The 20,292-nt window shown below is 43.3% G+C and overlaps 6 protein-coding genes across 12 annotated transcripts; 2 read left to right on the top strand and 4 right to left on the bottom strand.

The window, feature by feature from the left end:
- Positions 1-2,367: 2,367 nt before the first annotated feature.
- LOC120293466 (putative ripening-related protein 1) lies at positions 2,368-2,939 on the bottom strand. Its single transcript, XM_039312808.1, is given in 2 exon segments — positions 2,368-2,843; positions 2,846-2,939. Coding segments are annotated over 2 exon segments (570 nt in total).
- Positions 2,940-4,174: 1,235 nt separating this feature from the next.
- LOC104445941 (MND1-interacting protein 1) lies at positions 4,175-7,377 on the bottom strand. The gene is made up of 2 exons (XM_010059870.3): positions 5,716-7,377; positions 4,175-4,585 (listed from the first exon to the last, which is right to left on the bottom strand). Exons 1-2 carry the CDS (start codon positions 7,375-7,377, stop codon positions 4,175-4,177), a joined length of 2,073 nt encoding a protein of 690 aa, XP_010058172.3.
- A 314-nt stretch (positions 7,378-7,691) lies between these two features.
- Positions 7,692-10,484, top strand: LOC104443563 (eyes absent homolog). 7 transcript variants are annotated; one of them, XM_010057033.3, is made up of 7 exons: positions 7,730-7,890; positions 8,128-8,191; positions 8,297-8,603; positions 8,732-8,899; positions 9,472-9,565; positions 9,641-9,829; positions 10,006-10,484. In XM_010057033.3, exons 3-7 carry the CDS (start codon positions 8,358-8,360, stop codon positions 10,269-10,271), a joined length of 963 nt encoding a protein of 320 aa, XP_010055335.2. In that variant the 5' UTR covers positions 7,730-7,890; positions 8,128-8,191; positions 8,297-8,357; the 3' UTR covers positions 10,272-10,484. The 7 variants fall into 7 exon arrangements, with proteins under 7 accessions (XP_010055337.2, XP_010055340.2, XP_010055335.2 ...); XM_010057037.3 differs by having other exon boundaries at positions 7,731-7,855; XM_010057036.3 differs by having other exon boundaries at positions 7,733-7,845.
- Positions 10,485-10,915: 431 nt separating this feature from the next.
- Positions 10,916-14,189, bottom strand: LOC104443562 (ferredoxin C 2, chloroplastic). The gene is made up of 6 exons (XM_039312583.1): positions 13,906-14,189; positions 13,491-13,554; positions 12,687-12,775; positions 11,785-11,853; positions 11,300-11,344; positions 10,916-11,122 (listed from the first exon to the last, which is right to left on the bottom strand). The coding sequence occupies exons 1-6, from the start codon at positions 14,155-14,157 to the stop codon at positions 11,078-11,080; spliced, it is 564 nt and encodes a 187-aa protein (XP_039168517.1). The 5' UTR covers positions 14,158-14,189; the 3' UTR covers positions 10,916-11,077.
- Positions 14,190-14,213: 24 nt separating this feature from the next.
- On the top strand, positions 14,214-15,582 carry LOC104443561 (late embryogenesis abundant protein 6). The gene is given in 4 exon segments (XM_010057031.3): positions 14,214-14,323; positions 14,717-15,021; positions 15,118-15,288; positions 15,291-15,582. Coding segments are annotated over 3 exon segments (417 nt in total). The 5' UTR covers positions 14,214-14,323; positions 14,717-14,934; the 3' UTR covers positions 15,450-15,582.
- A 171-nt stretch (positions 15,583-15,753) lies between these two features.
- LOC104443560 lies at positions 15,754-19,332 on the bottom strand. The gene is made up of 2 exons (XM_010057030.3): positions 18,860-19,332; positions 15,754-16,217 (listed from the first exon to the last, which is right to left on the bottom strand). Exons 1-2 carry the CDS (start codon positions 19,133-19,135, stop codon positions 15,990-15,992), a joined length of 504 nt encoding a protein of 167 aa, XP_010055332.1. The 5' UTR covers positions 19,136-19,332; the 3' UTR covers positions 15,754-15,989.
- Between the last annotated feature and the right edge of the window lie 960 nt (positions 19,333-20,292).

Genomic DNA, 20,292 nt, shown 5'->3' with positions numbered 1-20,292 from the left:
TCAAGAGTGTTCCAAAATCTATTGAACTCAATGGGAATTAAACACTGCCCAACTGTGAGCATGGGAACACGGGAACTAGTTAAGCATTCTTACCAATAATATATGCGCCTTTCAAAACATTAACTGTTCACGTCAAAAACCAGCGTATTGATAATTTCAACCTTTCTTAACGAATGTTGTCGTGACAATCTTTAACAAAATCCAATTTATAGCGTGGAGAACTTCTTTTCCCGTTTTCCTCTTGCTTTCATACTTGGTCATTTTTCTGCGCAGGATTTCATTACAGCAAAAAAGGTCCGTTAAGTCAGGAAAAAGTGTTTAAGAAAAGAGAAGCAAGATTAGGCCTTTTGTTATGCTTAATGAGCGAAAACAAGGTTGCGTCACAGAAGAATGTGCAGCTTATTGCAAACAATTGAACTACTTCGATCATTCATAATATGCAAGCCAAATACTTCTATATACCTCCTGAAGGACACAGGACCTCAGCTTAAACTTTGATATTGGAGATTCTTTTTATCAGTATGCATGTAAAATTCTTTAATATTATATTGTTGACTCCTCTGTGCTAAATTTTCTTGGAGGGGTATTTGCTTTTTTTGCTTCTAGTCTTGTTTCCTGAGCTAAGATAATTCTGCTGTATATGAGTTTGTATGGTGAAATGTAATCTCCTCCCAAAGAAAAAGAAGAAGAAATTTGTGAGTCAATGGTCGGTAAAATCTCCTCTACAGTCGTTGACATCAGCAAAAGCAAGCAACCTCAGCCACGGGTTTGAGCTTTGACCGACAACAAAAAGTGCAGCAGCATTGAAGGCTGGAGACGGTGAATGACAGAGACAACTGGAACTGCCCAGCTGCAACGATGCACACCCTTGGGGAGTTCACGAGCAACACAGCAACCGAGCTCATGTAAAGGGATCCGGAAAAAGTTTTCCGTAGCTTGGTAGAAAAGGAGAGACGCAAAAAGGGAGAGTTCTTGGATCGTTAACCTAACATCAAACACGCCGGGATACGTTTTTCAACGGTGTCTGTGACTTCTCAATACAGCTAGTCGCTTCATCTTTGAATGCGATGTTTTCATATGCAAGAATCAGACACGCCCGTGCACTGGTAGCCCACGAACAGGGAGCTCAGGTGATGCCATGTGGCACTCGCATTGGCCTCACAGAATTTTTTTAATCTGGCTCTAGCCCAACCACTGGATTTATTGGGCAACAAGGGAAAAATATTGGGGTGCGTTTGATAACGTTTCTGTTCAAAAATTATTTCAGGGAATGAAATAAAAAAACTATTTCCGTTCTTGGAACAATTTCTGAACAGAAAACGCATTTGGTAAACTTGTTCCTACAATAAAAAAAGAACAAAAACACATTTGGTAAATTTGTATTCTTTTAATTTTTTAATATTTTTATTGTATTTTTCTTTCTTTCTTTTTTTTTTTTTTCTTCCTTTTGGCCGGGCCCAACCACGACGAGGCTCGGCCTCACCGAGCTCGCCTAGCCAAGGCGAGGCCGAGCTCGCCCAACCATCGGTGAGGCCAAGGCCGAGCCTCACCGGTCAGCGCAAGGTTGCCGGCCCTCAACAGCCGGTCGCCGTCATGGACGAGGCCGGCGACCGGCCAAAGAAAAAAGAAGAAGAAAAGAAAGAAGAAATAGAAAATTTGTTTCTCCTTGTTTCTTGTTTCTGTTATAAATTTGTTCCCAGGAACAAAAAAATAGATTTGGAACAAAAACAAACGCATTTCTATTCTTTTTTTATTTCCGGGAACAAAAGAAAAAGATTTGTGTTCATAAACAGAAAAAAGAAACACAAACAAACACACCATTGGTGTTGTAGGCATGAAGGGACAATGGGACTCAATATGAAGCTGCGACGAAGATTTCAATCAAGGGAAATTCGAATAGGACTTAGACCGGTGACAATCAACTCGAAACTGACACAAATTGACACAACATGGATCAACACAGCTAAAATTGGAGGCCACTTGATCTGGTGATTCTCGAGCGCGCAGCGCACCTCCTTCGGGATTGTACAAATTTTAATTTATCAACCCCTGTTATTTAATGGATACAAGAGCATCTTCTCTCTAGAAAAGAAAAATATGTCCGCGTGATATAATCTATGGCAATTCATGGACCAAAATAGAAACAAGAACTAATATGAGACAAATTAATACAGGAGACCGACCTTTGGAGTCATGCCCAGGGCAGACTGTCTTGATTTTTCTAATTTACATTGCATAAGGTACAAAAACATAATTCACACTGCCATAAGCCCACACACACACGGCAGAAACAGCAGAAAAAACCAAGAACGACGAGAAGACAACAACTAGATCGACGTAATATTTCCTCCAGACGAAAAACTAGCCTTAAGCATCGGACCATGTTATGTCCATCCATCCCCAGTTGTCTTTAGGCACGCCCAGGGCTTCCCACACGGCTCTAGACGCATCGATAATGTCGTTATAGCAGGGAGGCTGATAGTCCTGGTCCGCATCACATCCCATAGTCGAGTCACATTCGTCGACCACCATGGCCACCGCGCTCCTCCCGTTGCCATTAATGGTTATGTTGTGATGACACCTGCTCATGTTGTCAAACCAGCCTGTGGATAGTGCCACGATTGGTAAGTCATCGGAATGGTACTTATTGTCGCATTCCGATGGACCGCCACCATCTTTGCCCTTCTCAAAGCTATTAGGAGTGAGGTGGGCACTAGTGTGACCAGACACCGGTGGTGAACACCGATAGACAGGGTACATTTTGCCTTCGATGCAGCAGTCCGAGCCGTCACCCGTGTAGCACTGTCCGGGCGGCGGTTTCCTCCCCCTGATTCGACTGCTGCACGGCAACTATGCGCTTCGACCTCCGTGAATTGCACGTAATTCACCACAAGAACAAAAAGCATGAAAGTGAATGGTTTGTAGCTAGGATTCTTCATTCTGTGAGATTCTGGTTTAGGCTTGATTCAACTGCTGGATGCAAGAACATGAATTAGATGAAGGTATACATAGCAACTGCTCGCACCCTGACTCTGTACAAGGCAAAAGAGCATACAAAGATGGTGGGTCTGTATAATACAAAAGAGCAAACCAAGATGGTGGGAAGGAGTAACTTCCATTTTCTGGCAATATTGAATTGACCGCTGTCTCGTACTTGAATGTGGAATTTGAAGTGTGGTGTCTCATAGAACCATTAGATTGTCTGAACCTATCGATAGTTGGATCACGAAACTTCGACGGAACCATGAAAAGAACCGCTTAAGTTGGATACTGGTGTTTACTAAATTGATAAACAGTACAGATGGATGCAAAACCGAGAGACGAAAAAGGACGTTCCTTCAGCTACTGTTAAAAGAATATAATATGCTCTTGACATGCTAGGCTAATTTGCATAACTGCCACGGCATAATGATAATAGTCATCTGAATTCGTTTAATCAGGCGCCGTCCGTCGTTTCATTTCTGTTGGTTATTCACAACACAAAATAGTAAAATTGAAAGGGATTTCAAGAATACGAAGGGAGACAACTCTTGCATCTTATATTGAGTAGACATATGAAAGAGGTGCAGTGGTGAAACCTGCTGTCAAAACTAAATCTAACTGATTTAGCTAGTCACTGCTTTGGAAGCATTTAAGGCTCAATAGAGACCCTAAAGAAAGGCGCGAATTCCTAAAACCTCTCCATAATCGACCGAGTACTTTGTGGGTGGTGTTCTATGGTGCGCTTAGTCAAGTTATTTCTTCTCCCAAAACTTTTGCAAAATGCTACTGCATCATCCAGATCTTTGTTCATTCGCTAGCAATAAGTATTCTCTCTCTCTCTCTCTCTCTCACCATCCAAACTTCACTTGAGCAATCAAAACATTCAGGGTACAAGCTATGATGAGATAAGGTTGTTTCCAAAACTTCTCTGAATATTTTTCTGACAAATTGCAGAGTAACTCCCACATTTCAATCAAAAGACGCAGGCCTAGAGAAGGCTGCTTCCTATTTGCAGCAGGAACAATGCTAGAAAAACAAAAATTTGTTCAAAGGTGATATTCCACTTGGTTTAATCACCCGCTAAGAATCTGTAACATCACTTTGTAAACTAGACCGTGTAACCCTGATATCACTTTACAGCTATATGCACCTTGACATTGTTGAGAGATGGAGAGAGAGGCAATACTAATTGCTAGCTACCTCTGAAGACACGAACCGCCTCTTCAATTGGAACTTGACACATAGGGCATGAGACTCTATCCTTATACCCATGTTGGTCACAGCAGTCAGCGCACACAACCTCGTGGGCACATGGCAAGAAGATAACAGAGACTTCATTTTTGATGCAGATTATGCATTTTCTACCATCCTGTTCGAGCTCCGCTGTTGCTTCGGTGTTTCCAGCTGCTATTTTTAGAGATGAAAGCTCTTGCTCCAATCTCAGGACTTCGTCCCTGTACGACTTCAACTCTACCTCTATTCTTAAGCGCAGATCTTCTAGCCTTTTCTTACCATCAGCCTCCGCTGCTTTCAGTGCTCGCTTTTCTTCCTCAATCTGTGCATTGGCAAGCTCTTTTGCATCTGCTGCCTGCCTCCACTTTATCTGCAGTTTAATATGATGTATAGAAAGTTGATCACAAACACGGAAATTCTAAAAGGAAAAAAATGACAAGAACAATGTTATAGTATCTCTAGCTAATTTCCAGATGCAAAAGATATCGGATGGGCAGAAACCAGATGTGCTTTATCTGCCATTAAAGTAATCAAAAGAAATGGTGGATTAAAGCTCTATTGAATATTCTTTATGTTCCCTTGAAGATGTTTCACATTAAGCTGAAAAGGCTAGACTTCTTAAGCACAGCTTCCCCTAAGAATAATCATGACAACTTAATGCGATAATGAAACAAAAATCAGCTAAGAAATTTCTGACGGTGACGAGGTAGATTTGGAATGCTAGAACAGCACAATGACCCATATGATGACTAAAGAAACGGTTGAAGCTGGGAAGAGAAGAAAGTTCTCCCCACTTCATGGAAACCAGAGAAAGGAAAATACACCAAGTAAATTGCAGGAGAATTTTTTGATGTTCAAAGAAGAACTTAAGCTAAGCTCAGCTAACCACTTCATAGGTAACTTCAAAGCTCGTCTTCTTAGTTGCCTGTGCCATTGTTTTGTGCGTACAGGGATTTGAACCGCTGATGTCACATCAAGGCCCCTATGCCAGTCTGATAACCCTAAGTCTGTAAGTGACTAAATGAGCTTAAATTACAAGGCACATACATTAACCACAATCTCATGATCAGTACATTAACAGTTCCCTCTTTTTCCATCTACTTCATCAGAAAACAACAGGAATGCTTCATAGGTTGTTGACAAGGAACGAAAAACCCAATCCTATACATTCAGTATTATCTTGTGGTGTTCCAACTCATAACTTCCTAACATCAGATATCTACAGATTGCTTATTCCTTCCACTAGTCATCCAGTCTCAGACCCATTAAAATATAGAAGCAGGTCCTCTCATCACAGAACTGAAATCAATGTATGTCAAGTCGCCAATGAATTGCCAGATAGAAGTGAAATTCCCTGTTGTACAAACTCAAGTATATAGAAAGCTAAACTTCGACAAGTCCGACAAGAGGCATCAAATCTGACCAGACGACAAACAAACATAATTACAGGTAAAGAGGCACAAAAAACTGGGTATTGCATGGACTATGAATTTAACTGACCTCAGCTTCCCTCGAGGCTTGCTCTATCCCAACCAACTGCTGCTTTAAGTCAGTGATCTTCTGTCTCTCCTCTGCAATCTCCTCTTGAAGCTTGACTTTCTCTTTCTCATAACCCGAGAGTTTCTTCAGGTTCTTCTTTTCCCTCTTTGCAATCTCCAGATAGGTGTTTGCAGATTCCGATGCGCTTAGGTTGAAAGCCTCCAATTCCGCCTTGATTTCAGCCTTCTCATTCTCAACCTGTATCATAGCTGCGTGACCAGCCTCCGCTTGGGCAGTCACCTTCTTCAATTCACTTTGCTTCTCAGAGAGTTTCATCACGGTGCTCACATCAAGAGTCGGTTTACCTTTCTTCAGTATGTGACGACTCTCCGCCATCTCCTTTCTCAACGTCTCGAGTTCCAATAAAGCACTGTCAACACTTTTCTCCGCCTGGATCGCCTTCTGGCGAGCCCACGCCTCTCTCTCCTTCACTTGTTTCTCGAGATCCTTGATTTTATTCTGCATGTGCAGAATAATGGCATCCTTTCTATCTTCTGGCAAATCACCCAAATTCCCCTCAAGATTTAAATCTCCAAGTTCACCGCGAAGTGTATCCATCACAGAGTTCACCCACTCTTTCTGCCTTAAAACACTAGAATCGTCACAGACTTCAGGCTGCGAAACCGCCGCGGCATCCCCCATCAAAGAAGCATTTGAGGGCATAAGGGTCTGGGGCAACATATGCATCGAGTTTGTCCGAGCAGCGGCAGCAACCTTGGCTACATTCTTTTTCAGCATTGACTTCATTTCCGGTGACAAACCAAACCTATCTGCGACCTCGATATATATTTGCAAACTGTGTTCATCATTCGGCTGATGGCTATTCCCTTCGTTGCCAACAGCTGACCTATTCAGGGAAACCCCTGAATTTTCTAACCACTGAATCCCCATACAACGGTTGAACCTACAGCACGGGGGCAGATGATCATCGACCCCGTTCTTGTTACTACTATCAGAGTCGGGATTCCCATCAGGGGGAGGCAATGCAATTGCCGAACCCAAATGGAGTTTGCCTAAAACGAGAGACCACAACGCCAACCTTCTACTGTGGTGAATCTGTTGCAGCACATGAACCATGCAACGCAACGAGTGCTCCGCCATAGGCATCAAGCTCGTGAACACGATCCCATTCGCCTCGAAAATCGGGTTCCTGCTGGGGCATTCGCCAGTCAAGTAAGCGAGCGCGTTCTTGACTATATTCGTCAGTATGTCCTCGTCCCCATAACAATGCCCGCTCCTGAGGATCGCCTTCAGCGCGGTATCCTGATCATACCCCATATCCAGAAGCCCATGCAACGCTTCTAGGTACATTTTCTCCAAAGCTCTCCGCAGTATATTCTCTAAACCTTGCTCCTCCGACAACTTATCGAAATCTTCGAACGAGGGACGCTCGAGCGTCGGGCCAATCGCCGGGGACGGGTCCAGGAGCCAGCTATCATCGGAGCTCAGGTCCCGGCTGGCACGATCCCCGCCGCCGCTCCTCCGAGGGGTCGAGCTGGGTCCGGTCCCCGAGATGGATCCCGGCGCTCGACCCGGTTGACTACGGGGGTTGGTTTGCGGGTTCTGCAGCTGCGGCGGTCGCCGGTTCTTGGACTTCTGCTTGTTCCTTGCGCTCTTACCCATCGAGCGTGCGGTCGACGCGGCTGCCAAGACAGAATCTTGCTCGCACGATCGCGAGAGAGAGATGAAATGGCGAAATGGGTTTGGTTAGGATCTTGGAGAGACTGAGCGACGATGGAGACTGGTTCGATCTTGGAATGGCAGTCGGTTTGAACAGAGCGCGAGCGGGAAAAGGATGAGGAGGGAGTTGAGTCGGTGAGGGGTCGGGAGACTTTATATAGGTTTCTAAAGAAGGAAGAGCGGGCCGAACGGGCGGGCTCTGGGCAAAAGCTGATCGGCCCGTCGGGCCGGCCGTTCGGGCCGGGCTTGATAATTCCACGTGTTGTCCTTTATATATCGTTCGACCATCTCTTTCTCGCCAACATCGAACTGACGACCAGACCAGATCGCCTTCGATTCACTTCGAGTTCAGCTGCTTCAGACCCTGGAAGAAGCCTCTCCGAACTTCGCACGCCGGAGCTCTCGAAGGAGGTAATTTGAGGTGGGCACGGCATTTCGGTCATCGGGCCCGAACGGGTAGAGATTGGCAGCCTTCTTTTTAGTGTCATCTTGAGCCTTTTCGATTTGGTGGGCGGATGCAATGTCTTGCGGATGCGTCTTATTCTCTGCTGCTTCTCGAAAAGTTTCGAACTTTGGCACTTCAATCGATCAGTTCTTTGATGGGTTTTTTTTTCTTTTTATTTTGCTTATTAATGATGGAGAGCTCTGTGTTGAGGTAGGTGAAGATGATACTTTTTTCTTCTTCTTTTTCAGATTTTTCTGGGGTTGTTTTCTTGAGTATTTTGCCTATGATCGGACAAAGTTTCATCCTCAATAGGTCAGCAAAAAATCGGCTGTTCAGGATTGCCTATGAACTATGAAGTTGCCATGTTTATGTCAGACATGTCTTTATGGGTTGGTGTTTGGTATTTTGAATTGACAGGGTCTCTTCGGCTCCCACAATTTCGAGTTTGTCGAATTGATTGGTGAAACAGATAGAATTTATGGGTGACACGTCTGGGTTTCCTAGCAAAAGGGCCAAGAATACAGATGCGAAGATTGAGGATCACAAAGTGAGTGTATATGTTTGGGACATGGATGAGACTCTTATACTGCTCAAGTCTTTGCTAAATGGGACGTACGCGGAGGCGCACGGCAGTTCCAAGGATGTAGAGAAGGGTAAAGAAATTGGCAAGATGTGGGAGAAGCTCATACTCGACCTGTGCGATGATTATTTCCACTATGAGCAAGTGAGCTTCCCCTCTCTTTTCGCATGTTCTGCTAGGAAAAATGTCTTATACTGAATTCTAGCGAATATCAGCATCAATTCTTGGGCACGGTTGCTCCTTTCAACTTACATCAGATCTCGGTCGTGTAGATCGAGAACTTTAATGAGCCCTTTCTTGATTCTTTGAGCAAATTCGACGATGGGCAAGATCTTTCTGATTACAACTTTGATCAAGATGGACTTGGTCCTCCAAAAGATGATGCCAATAAAAGAAAACTAGCATACAGACTCAGAGCCGCAGGCTATATGTATGAAAAGGTATTGTCTAATATTTTCTTAGTTCCTTAGCCATCCTCATTGGGTTGCATTGTTTCTTATGCTTGTTCTGATATGAAATCGAGCTTCTTTGAGTGTGGTGTAGCTTAAGCAAGCTTATTCTAATTATGGTGCTTTTAGTTCTTTATACATAGGCAGGCCAGCATTTAATCTCCAATCTCCGAGTCACATGATAAGATTTGAGAGAATCCTATTGAGCCTGGACATATACAAAGCGTGAATAGATGTATGCATGTTCACTCTTATGTGTTAATGCAATAGCTTCTCTACAGGGATGTCAGGAGAACATTATATTTAGATGTAGACTCTCAAACTGCTTTGGACGATTGACGGATCTTAGTCACACCACTCTACACAGTGATTGTTTAATCAAGTTGGTGGTTAGGCATCCTATACATGATAATTTAGTTGTGCCATTGTGTGGGACAATTTTACCTCATGAAGTCCTATAGGTTTTTAGCTTGTTAACTACCAATGCTAGAAGTTTACAGATCCTGCTCAATTGTCATACTAATAAGAGAGCTATTTTTTGGATTCAAACTTTATTATTTCAGGGTCTGCGCAATATCTTTAACCAAGACTTAACAGAAAAGTGGGATCACTTATACCAAATGACCGATGAGTACACGGACGGTTGGCTCTCCTCGGGTATGGTTTCTTGCGACTGTTACTTTGTTGTCTTAAATGATCATTTTGAAGGTAACATCCTTATTTTAACTGCAGCCAGGTCCTTCCTGGATCAATGTTCCACTGGGCAGGAGGATCCAATTGCTTGTCCTGACTCGGCCAAAGGAAAGGCCGAAAAGAGTAATTCTCATTGCATAAACATTCTAGTGACCTCAGGATCATTGATACCCAGCCTTGCAAAATGCTTGCTCTTTCGCTTGGATGGTTTGATAAAGCACAAAGATGGTAAGTGATGGATCTTGGTCCTCTTGATGTCAATGTATCAACTTATTGGACCTGTGATCGCATATATACCAGTAACAATTCCAAAATTGTAATGAAAAACTTTGTGAATTGTCTCGTAGATTTTAAGATAGCTGTGGTCAGGATTGTGAGTTGAAATGCACCGTGTTTTTTTCCAGTGTACAGCTCATGGGAAGTGGGGAAAGTCCAATGTTTCGAGTGGATTAAGGAGCGTTTCGGCGGTCCCAATGTCGAGTTCTGTGTGATTGGAGACGGATGGGAGGAGTGCGAAGCGGCAGAAGCAATGAGATGGCCATTCGTCCAGATCGATTTGCGACCAAACAGTTCTCACAGGTTTCCTGGCCTTACACTGAGAACCTTGGGATTTTACTTCTCCATTGTGTATGGGAATCGTGGTGCTGCGACTGACGAAGTCGAAGAGTGAGTTAGTGACTTACTTTGCTAAGAAAGCAGTCTAGACGAAATAGCATGTTCCGTGTCTCAGGTGGAAAATCCTGGTTAAATTAGTTTATTTGATTCACCTTGGCTGTCAATTTCTTATCTCTTCATGTGTATTTTCCTCGAGTATATAAGAGTTTGATGTGTGAAGGGCTGCTTCTTTTCACTCTCCTAATGTTACTTGTACAGTTTCTTCTTCTTTAGAGCAGACTGATCTTTACAACGTTTCTTGCAAATGCCTTATCCATGAAGAGGCAAAGTTTCAGTGGAATGGTTATGAGAACCGATTAAATTGCTATAGGAAATTGGATGAATGGGACAACCTCCAGTGATTTTCCTTCATGATAAATCCCAATTCTTTGATTAACTTTGTATGTGAGTGCTTGGATACTCATGCATAAGTGCATAAGCGTGCAGCGAGGGTGGTCGTGCTTGGATAAGGTTGTGCGCTTTCCCATGCGCATGCGTGTTTCCATTATGATTGCCCTTCGTTTTTCGATAGTTCAGTCTAGGCTAGGACTAAACAACCTCCACCTCCAGGATGATGCTAACAGATTCTAGACTACAAATGATGGCTTCATCCTGGAATGCATGGGCAGATCGTTGAGTTGGCAGTGTACGTTTTGCATCTATGGAAGACCATCTCGTTTGCCAACAATAAGAGTAGGTACAGTAGGCTACTATTGAGAGAATTAACTGTTATTTATAGAACGATGTTTCATAGTGAAAAGTCCGACTCGGGAAAGGAGAAATCATCTCGAACTATCGTCTCTAATTGCACATCTGGTCGGCTTATTCATCACCCAAAGCTAACTCTAGAGCGTAATCATCTCTATCCTGCAGCAACAGAAACAGAAAAAACAAGCAATGTTTCAGGAACAGACCATTGAACATCCCAAATCAGGCAGTTGGTGTACGATGATTTATAAAATCAACTGCTACTCCACATCTCTGCATTTCTCATTCAATTTAAATGTAAAGTTTTATATTGATAACAAGGTATCTAGATCTTACAATTGGTCCTCGTGCAAAATATCTTCCAAATTGAAGCCAATAGACCTGCAAGTCACATGAATGATGTTTCAAAAATTAGGAACAGAACATCTACAGCGAACTTTTTGACAGATTTACTTCATGCAGAATGCAAAATCTATGCTCTCCCCAACTCATCACATTCACAGATTAGACATGTTTCCAGACCAAAAGGATCTACCAAGAGCACAACCTATACTTGAGCTATGATGCTCCAGCAAAGCACCAAGTCTTTGAGGAAAAGTGATGGCATGCTTTTTACTGTCAAAAAGAGGAAAAACTAAACCAAAAAGATATACCGTGTCAAATGAAGTAAATTGGTTCCAACATGGTGCATGAGTAGGTACAGCTTCCCTCACGAATCATGGGCACAAATTACACTCCACTCATAGCAGCAAGGGTTACTCTACAGAACATCCTAAGCTCATAACCGGAGACCTCATTTAGATGATCATTAAGCACATTACCTCATCTTCATCTTGTGTTTCCACTTCAAGGTCTGAGGAAGGATAGCCAACACAGAGTAGTGCATACCCCTGGATTGCCAAGAAAGAACAAATTATCCAAGAAGTTACGACTGCCATACTACAGAATAGGCAAGTCAATGGCATCTCCCTCATCTACAAGGTTTGTTAGCTGAATTTGAGCTTCTGATAGGTAGATATTCAGAGAACTAAGAATATAAAACCTACCTGATTTCGAAAAACACTTCCAATTGTTAGGGAATTTAGTTTGCATATTTTAACAAGCCAAATTTCCTCCCAAGATCCAACAATATCTCCAGACTTAGCAGAAAGTTAGCTTTAGCACTTGCATCAACTGAGCAGAAGGATACATTATCTTCAGATTATTGATCTTTTTGATGATCACATCAGATAGGTAAATTTCTTCCTAGTCAATGAATTTACGTCTAATGAGAAACAAATGTGAATTCCCTAAAATTCACTTTGCCGAAGAAGCCTCCTGGTCAGTTAGATAAACCAAATTCCGGAATTGGAACTGAATTGTTTGGAACAACTGCAAACTAACCAGAGGACCTGCATAGTCAATTTCACCAGTCTCACCCATGGCACCTAAACAGTATCATTACAGATGTCAATACAACACGCCCCTTCCTAAACTGAGTCTCTCCACTATCTAACTACACAGGATCAAAAGATCCAGCTGTTAATGTCCTTGCTATGAACTAGCGAGGGAAGCAGTAGGCGAAATACATAGTTCAAACAAGAAGTGTCCCTTCCCAATACCAAGATAGACATCCTGTGCTATGTGGTTTCGGGAGTCTAAAATATGCTTAATGTTGCATAAATGCAGGATTGTCAAAATTCAGTCATCATTTTGTTCCAAGTGGAATAGGAATGTATGGTACCTTTGACTTTAATTCAGCAGAAATCCCCAGTGCTTCAGGCTGCCTGAGTTGTCCTGATTTTATTCGAACAGCACAGCTAGTACAACAACCTGTCACAGTAGCTCTCAGCAAATTTGTTTTATGTGCTTTGCAAGTAAGATAGCACAAGCAGTAGTAACTTGGACAGTAAAACCACTGCATGAGATGATATAAAATCCAAAAGCTCCTCAAGCAAGCAAAATGGGCCACTTTATCATTCACTTTCAGGTTACAAAAACAGTGATGACACGATGGTGAGATCCAAAGGCAGGACTAGTGCATGAGCAGGGTGGTCCATAGCAATCGAGCCCACTGCATTTATCTCAAAGCACTGACATTAAAGGATATTTTGGCGGTAAGTGTTTTGCAAGAACTGATTTTCTCGTGACAGCAAACCGACAGCTCTTGCAAAGGTTGCAACTTGAAGGTGCATAACACATAGTAGGTGCATGGACAATGCATTTCTTGCCTCATCAAGGAAGCATTCGTAGTAAACCTTTCATTCTCTCTGTTCAATGAGGTTCTTACATTTGTAATATGAAAAAGTAAAAGACGAATTTCTCGTATTTGGTCCATCGGCTAAGTACATTCCGTGAAACTAATGAGGATCCAAGCTAACACCACGATAACGAAATTGTGGGAAAACAATAAATAGAGCGTTACTAAAGTAAAATGCTGGTTGCTCCCCCACCTATCCTTGAACACTTAGAGCAAAAATCTGTACCATGCACAATCTAAGCACAGCAGACCGACATGTTCTCGAAAATTACAGTGCAAAACCAATACCGTGCCTGCAAGCGAAAGGAAGGGAGACGTTCTGAGCCTCGGCCGTGTGCAGTATGTACTGATCCTGCGTCCGAATTCAAATGCACTGACATTAGACAAAGGAAAACCAACACCATGACGATAAGCCACTAGCTAATGCGCTTCAACGGCACCTCCCACTCTCTTTTTTCTATCTCTTTCTATTGCGGTGAGCCATAAGCATCTCGGAATACAATGTCATAAATAAACTCGCAGACGAACTCGGTCGAAGTTATGCAGCTCAGTCCGGTCGATGACGTCGCAATTGAAAACCTACATACGAGTCGTACGCGCTCGCTCCACATTATCTCCGTGCAAGATCGTGACGGCGTAACCGCCAGACGTGGAAAGGAAGCGATGATCCGTCTACATCATCGCCTCCGCACGGAATTCTCACCTCGGGGACGGAGAACTCGTGAACAACGCCTCGCTGCCGATCGTGGACGGTGACCTTGTGGACGGGCACGGAGGCCGGGTAGCTCCCGCCCCGGCCGTTGGGCCCGGCCGCCGTCTGGAGCTCGCCTGACGTCGTTGCGCGGCGGCATCCCGCGGAGGCGAGGCGGCGGGTGCCGGCGCCGGCGCCGGGAGGAAAGGGGCGGCGGTGGCGGTTGAGCGAGGCGGAGGGAGTGAAGGTCAATGAAATGTCCATCGGAGAGAGAGGGGAGCTTCTTCGTTGCAGAGTGCTGTGGGACGGTGGTGTGGAAGAAGAGATAGCGCTGGTGCTTCGAGAGAGAATTCGGTCCTCTTCGCTCGGACCGTGTCTTGGTGTGAGCGAGCTGATCAGCGTGCGTTCTCTTGACTCCGTCATGACAAAAGTTAGTCACTCATTGCCTTTGACTTAGTTTATTTTCACTTATTAGTTTGCTTACTTTGTTCGTTTGCGTGAAAAGATTGTCGTGAATTGGTATTCTGGACTTTCACGAGTTTAATTTACTAAAAATCATTGGTCAATGAAAAATTATTTATGATGAAAGAAAATATGTCTACTTAAAATTAGGAAAATAAAGTCTCTAATCTGAAAAGTAGAAGACATCTTCCTAAAAAATAATTTCACGATCTTTATCATGAAACTTTTTCCGATTATTTAAAAAGACTTAGGCAAATTAATCGAAACTCGTATCGATTATTTAATTGACCATCAAGTATCTAAGATCAGCTTATCGAATATTTTTCTCCTCATTAAGCTTCGGGTTTATGTGAGGTTATAGTTGCCTCTTCTGAGGTCCAACGTGGCAACGCATCCGACGTTTAATATTGCATGTTGGGCACGTGGCGGCTTACGTGGCGGCGGATTGAGGACCCACCACACAGACATTCCCTCGGTCTTTTGCTACCTTAAACGAGGCTCTCCCTTTCCCATTCATCATCACCCAGCATTTGCAAAACCCAGAACAGAGAAAGCAAAGCTCAGACCGAGTGCAAGAAAATGCAATCCGCAGGAGAGAAGCTCAAGAACGTGGCCAGTTCTGCCAAAGAGCACATCGACATAGCCAAAGCCAAACTTGAAGAAAAGGTCCTCATAGACACCCCCTATACCGACTTTGCATTCATTGCAGGGCAAAGGAGTCTCGCTCCACAGGAGTGAGTAACCGAGATTTGATATTTGCAGGTGGAGAAAGCTACGGCGAGGACGCCGGAGGAGAAAGAGATGGCGCACCAGCGAAGGAAGGCTAAGGAGGCCGAGGCCAAGATGGAGCTGCACCAAGCCAAAGCGGCGCACGCAGCTGAGAAGCTCGCTGCCAAGCATCCCACCTTGCCAGGCCATGTCCACCACGGCCGGCGGCTCACCACACAACAACCCAGCCGGTGGTTGGAGCCCCGGGGCACCAGACCCGACACCGGCCTGTCGGGACTGTAGATCCAATAAGCGGAACCACCGTCCCAACCTACCCTTTAGGAGGGCACCCGCCCCACTCGGGACACACGCACAAGTACATGTGAACCGTAGAAACTAGAAGGGTTTTGTGTTTCAAGACTTGCTTGGCCTAGACATTAGCACTTTTTTTTTAAGTTCCTTGTGGTTTGTTTTGGGGGTTCTTTTCGCTAAAAGTGAACTTATTTAGAACACAATGAGCTGTGCAGAGCTGTTTTGCTCTTATGGTTTACTGTGAATTGCAATCTTGGTGATGCACACAAGCAAAGCAACCCAGCAACTCTCAACTGCTAAAGAATCCGAGAATCCTTGATCTCGGTCAAAATCAGCTCTTAACAATGACAGGGCAGATGCTTCATAAGAATCCAGCAGCAAAATCAGAGTAGGATATGACATTTTCATAAGGGAAAGTTTAAAAGTTATAATATACACTATCCCTTTTAATAAGGATACAGTAATGTCTGCAATATGAAGTTTCTGTCTATCAGTACAGTTACAAGAATAATTCGCAATGAATTGCCAAAAAAAAATCATGCAGGATTCCCAGAGGAGAGGATAAAAGTTCCTAGAAGTGGAGTAGGGCATTCTTCCACGGGTGCTTGTTAGGGTCATACCCACTCTAGTCTACCATGGTGTTCCACACAGTGTTGGACCTTGCCATCGTGGGAAATTACCTGATTCTTGACCGTAGCTGGTCGTGTACTGTACCGCGCAGCGAACTTCGGCTGCGGCCTCTCCTCCGGCTCAGCAGCATCCGGCAACACCTCATCAAGAAACTCATGGGCCACATCCCCATCTTCATCGATCCTCAGTCGTTTTGCGCACCACAGGAGACCCTAAAAACAAAACAAACTCAAGAGATTTAGACCACAGAAATCTTGTAGACTGTAAAAATTCCCAGGACTGAGGGGGAAAAAGGTGCTGCTCTACAACGACTGCACAGAAGTGGAACGTGAACAAATCCAACGAGGCCTGAGACACTTGGCGTGCCATTATAGAGAACTTTAGCTGCTAGTTCATGAGCACAAATTGACATCACATGTGAGAAAATGAAGCTTAAAAGATCCTAGAAGATACCCGTCTGCCAATATTGGCTGTTGGGTTCAGAACTAGCAATTCTCCTCCGACCCTTCAGACTGCAACTCATCAGGGTTCGATACAAAATCCGATGGCTTTTTCAATAATTCAAAAAAAGACATACCGAAGGGGTCAAACAATATATGTCGTCCGTTCGCTTTTAGGGAATTTAAGAAACCACAAAGGTTTAATGGTGTCGATAGAGAGAGGTCATGATTGCTAAAAACATAAACGAAACAAGAGGCTTTCATCTACCTTCATAGCTCAAAAGGTTTGTGCTGATAGCTAGTGGATGAAGTAAATCATTTAATGCAGTCAAGGCTTTTTGAATACAGGAGCACGTGAATAGGAAAGTATTGAAAATGACTTGATACAACTAGCATCACAATCATAATGGACATATGATCTCCAGAAAATCTGCGGAAACCTTTGATCCGTGACTTGCATGATATTAGTTAAAGAACATATGTCCATCCATCACGAACTCTTCCTTCCTGCTATCTCTCCCAGCATCAACATTTCTCTAATCCAACAGCTTGGATGTGGAATTCCTATAGTAATGCCCAAAGGACTAAAGGAGGCAGCAACACTAGTAGCCCCCTCTCATATTCTTTTCCTAGCAAAAAAAAATCTCAATCTCAAAGTAACTTGCAACAAGAAATGTCAAAGTTCCAGAATTCAACAGATTCCCACAATTCATAGCGGCAGGAATATCTTTCTTTGTAATATGGCTTTAGCTCTATCCCAAAGGTAAAGCTAGTTAACTAAGCTGCAGCTTCTAGCCAAAACAACTAATTGATTCTTGTGCAGGAGTGGGCAGCCAACCATAAAACATTATAAGAAACCCAAAAAGGGCAGGATCTTAATGCCAAGTTCAGGACATTATGTTATCCTAACAAAGGTATAGGACCACAGAAAATTTAGTTATGTCCCCAAAATTTGATCATCTTTGCCAAGGCACCAGATGCAAATAATTCACAACAATCAAGTTCCTGGAATTAGCTTTCACATATGACAACTTCAATAGCTTAAGGGGCTTAGGACGATTGTCTCATATGTTGCATCTTCATATGGACACTGGTTTTTCTTAAGTGTGATGCTGATGTAACCAACAGATACTCTAAGCTTTTAGACAGTGAGCCTGCAATAGCACCAGTACCATCTCAGACTAATCCCAGATCACGTCTCATTTTCCATCCTTGTAGTCAAACCCTCACAAGATGACTGTTATACATGCCTTTGAACCAATGGCTGGTCTAACTAGCCATTCAGTGGATGTCATAATCAAACAATTTGACATGGGCCCTTTTCATGGTAATGGCCCCATACGAACTTAAGTGAAGGCTTGCATCTTACAGCATCTCTAGTGTTCAGACATGTGTTCGTGTGGTGTTACTCTGAGTAACTTTAGTTTGGAACCGCAGGTGATTTAGATTTGAGTGTCACTTAATCGATAAAGAGTTACACACAAGCGTCCTAGACAAGATGCTGCAACCTAAAAGATCTTGACATGGCAATACAAGAGGAAAACAAGACACGAAATTACTTCAACATCACTGAACAGCTCCTAATCAATGAATGAAATATGAATGCATCCTTGACAACAGAGGATGAAGGAATCAATCTTTGGCTAGATTGTATTTCACAACGTAATAAAATAGACCTACAAATATGCCAGATGAAGCACAAGCTCATTTCATCAACACCAATCTAATAGTAGTGCCCATAACTAATCTAGCTAATGGAAATCCATTGTGAATTGCAAAATGACAGAAAAATTTGCCGCTCAAGTGGACAGCAGACTCCATTAACATCCCCATGATGACTCTAATCAACTAGGTTCTGAAAAAGAAACTTCAAGTTCATGCTCAATCATATTTAAGCATTGTCAATCCACTGCCATTTCACCATGGCAATGTTCTTTCTCTCTCACTCTCCTTTCTATCCACAACTCCCAAGAAAATATTCACATCACAACTCTACATAATCAAAAGAAGCTCAGTTATGGATTTGCGGGTATCCAGATATTCTCCTGGCAAGCTCCTACAAGCTAATCAGCTCCCGGTCAAATGGAGTTCCAACATCTTATGAAGACGTGTGATACTTCCATCTTTCAAAGACTAAGATCCCGAGCCAGTTATCCCGCATGCATGTCAATTTCAATAGCAAATCTGCATTTGCTTCAGAACAAATCCAAGTCCAATGAGCCCCGATCGATGCCAGGGAACGAGCACAAGATAATGCCACGCTGCCCTAGCTCGGAATCACTGAGAAACACCGCAATTTAGGTGAAAGAGACCCCCATAACCAGCAGAAGGCAGTATCAATCGAGCCTAAACTTCCGAAGCTCGCACAAACGAGGAAAGAGAAACCGACCCAGATAGAGAAAACGAGAGACGACCTGAACTCCGCCGTCGCCGGAATCGCAGGGGAGGAGGACGGGGCCCGGGCGGTCGACGGCGACCTTGACCGGGACGCTGAACCCTCTGCGGGGGGGGCCGGTCTCCTGGTAGCTCCGGGCCCCCCTGCCGGCCGGATTCGTGGGATCCTCCCCTTCTCCGTCACCGTCTCGCCCTTCTCCGTCGTCTCCCCGGTGATGCCGCTGATCCTCGTCGTCCCTGTTGACCTCGTCCCGCCCGAAACCTAGGAACCCCGCAATCCGCCGTAACAATCCCATTGCGTCAAGTCCGCTGCGCGCGCGAATCTCGGCCTCGGATACGGCGGCGGCGGCGGCGGCGGCGGCGTCAGTGGGGCGGCGAGGGGGAGAGCTGCGGGAGCGTCAATGGAGGTCGAGCTTGGGGAGGTCTGGGCAGAATATACGGAGAATTTCGCAAAGTTCTGTTCGTTTCTGGCGGAGGAAGGTGGAGATGGCGATGGATTGTTGTTATTTTCTGTTCTCTTTTTTTTTTTTTTTCTTTTTTCTTTTTTCTCGCTTTTGTTATTGAATAAAATAATGGCATGAAAGTTTTCACCTGCAGATCTTCTTCTCTCTCTTTTTTTTTTTTTTTTTTTGGTCGTACTTGTGCTTCTTTCATTTCACGAAATAAAACTTTCGACTAAATTTTTCTGAATTTTTCGACGTTTGATTCACTAAAAATAAACAATCAAAGTAGAGAAAATAATTTCCTCTTTAATCATTTCCCCTCTTCTTTCTTTCACCCAAATCAAGAATGTTCCCCTTGCACGTTTTTCTAATTATTTTTATTTTATGTTATTTTCTTTTATTTCTTTTTCTTTTTTCTTATTCTTTGATTAAAAATAAAAAATCAAATGATAATTTCCATTTAATCATTTCCCGTCACATTCTTTCACCCAAATACAAGAATCACTTGAGGCCAATGAGCCTTATTTTACTTTTGACCGGATATGGCAAGGTGGAGCCTAGCTCGAGGTTGGCTCAAGTCAACTCACTTGAATCCAATAAGCTCGAGCATCAATCTAGCAAGGCCTTGGACCTTGCTTACACCTGGTAAGCTTAACCTCGTTGAATCTAGGAAGTTGGAGCATTGCCTAAGGCTAGCAAGCTCTTCCTCGCTCGTGACTAGTCCCTAGCCATTGTTCGATCAATGATAAGTCGAGAAATAAAGAAAAAGAAAAAATAAGTAAAAAAAAAAACTTGAATACTTTGGTAATTTTCCTTAGAAAAATCAAATTAAATTTTTCATACTAAACAATATAGAATAATTTCTAATTCATTTTCAAGTTTCAATCAAACATCATAAAATATTGTCGCTTTTCTGCAAAATTATTATTTTGGAAAATATTTTTCAGAAATGTCACATTTTTCTCAAAACAAATGAGCCTTAGATTCAATTTAATCCCACATTTTTTTAC

This window comes from Eucalyptus grandis, chromosome 5, assembly GCF_016545825.1.
Source record: "Eucalyptus grandis isolate ANBG69807.140 chromosome 5, ASM1654582v1, whole genome shotgun sequence".
Classification (NCBI taxonomy): domain Eukaryota; kingdom Viridiplantae; phylum Streptophyta; class Magnoliopsida; order Myrtales; family Myrtaceae; genus Eucalyptus; species Eucalyptus grandis.
Note: the sequence above shows the minus strand (reverse complement) of the source record. Positions and strands in the feature narration are given on the sequence as shown.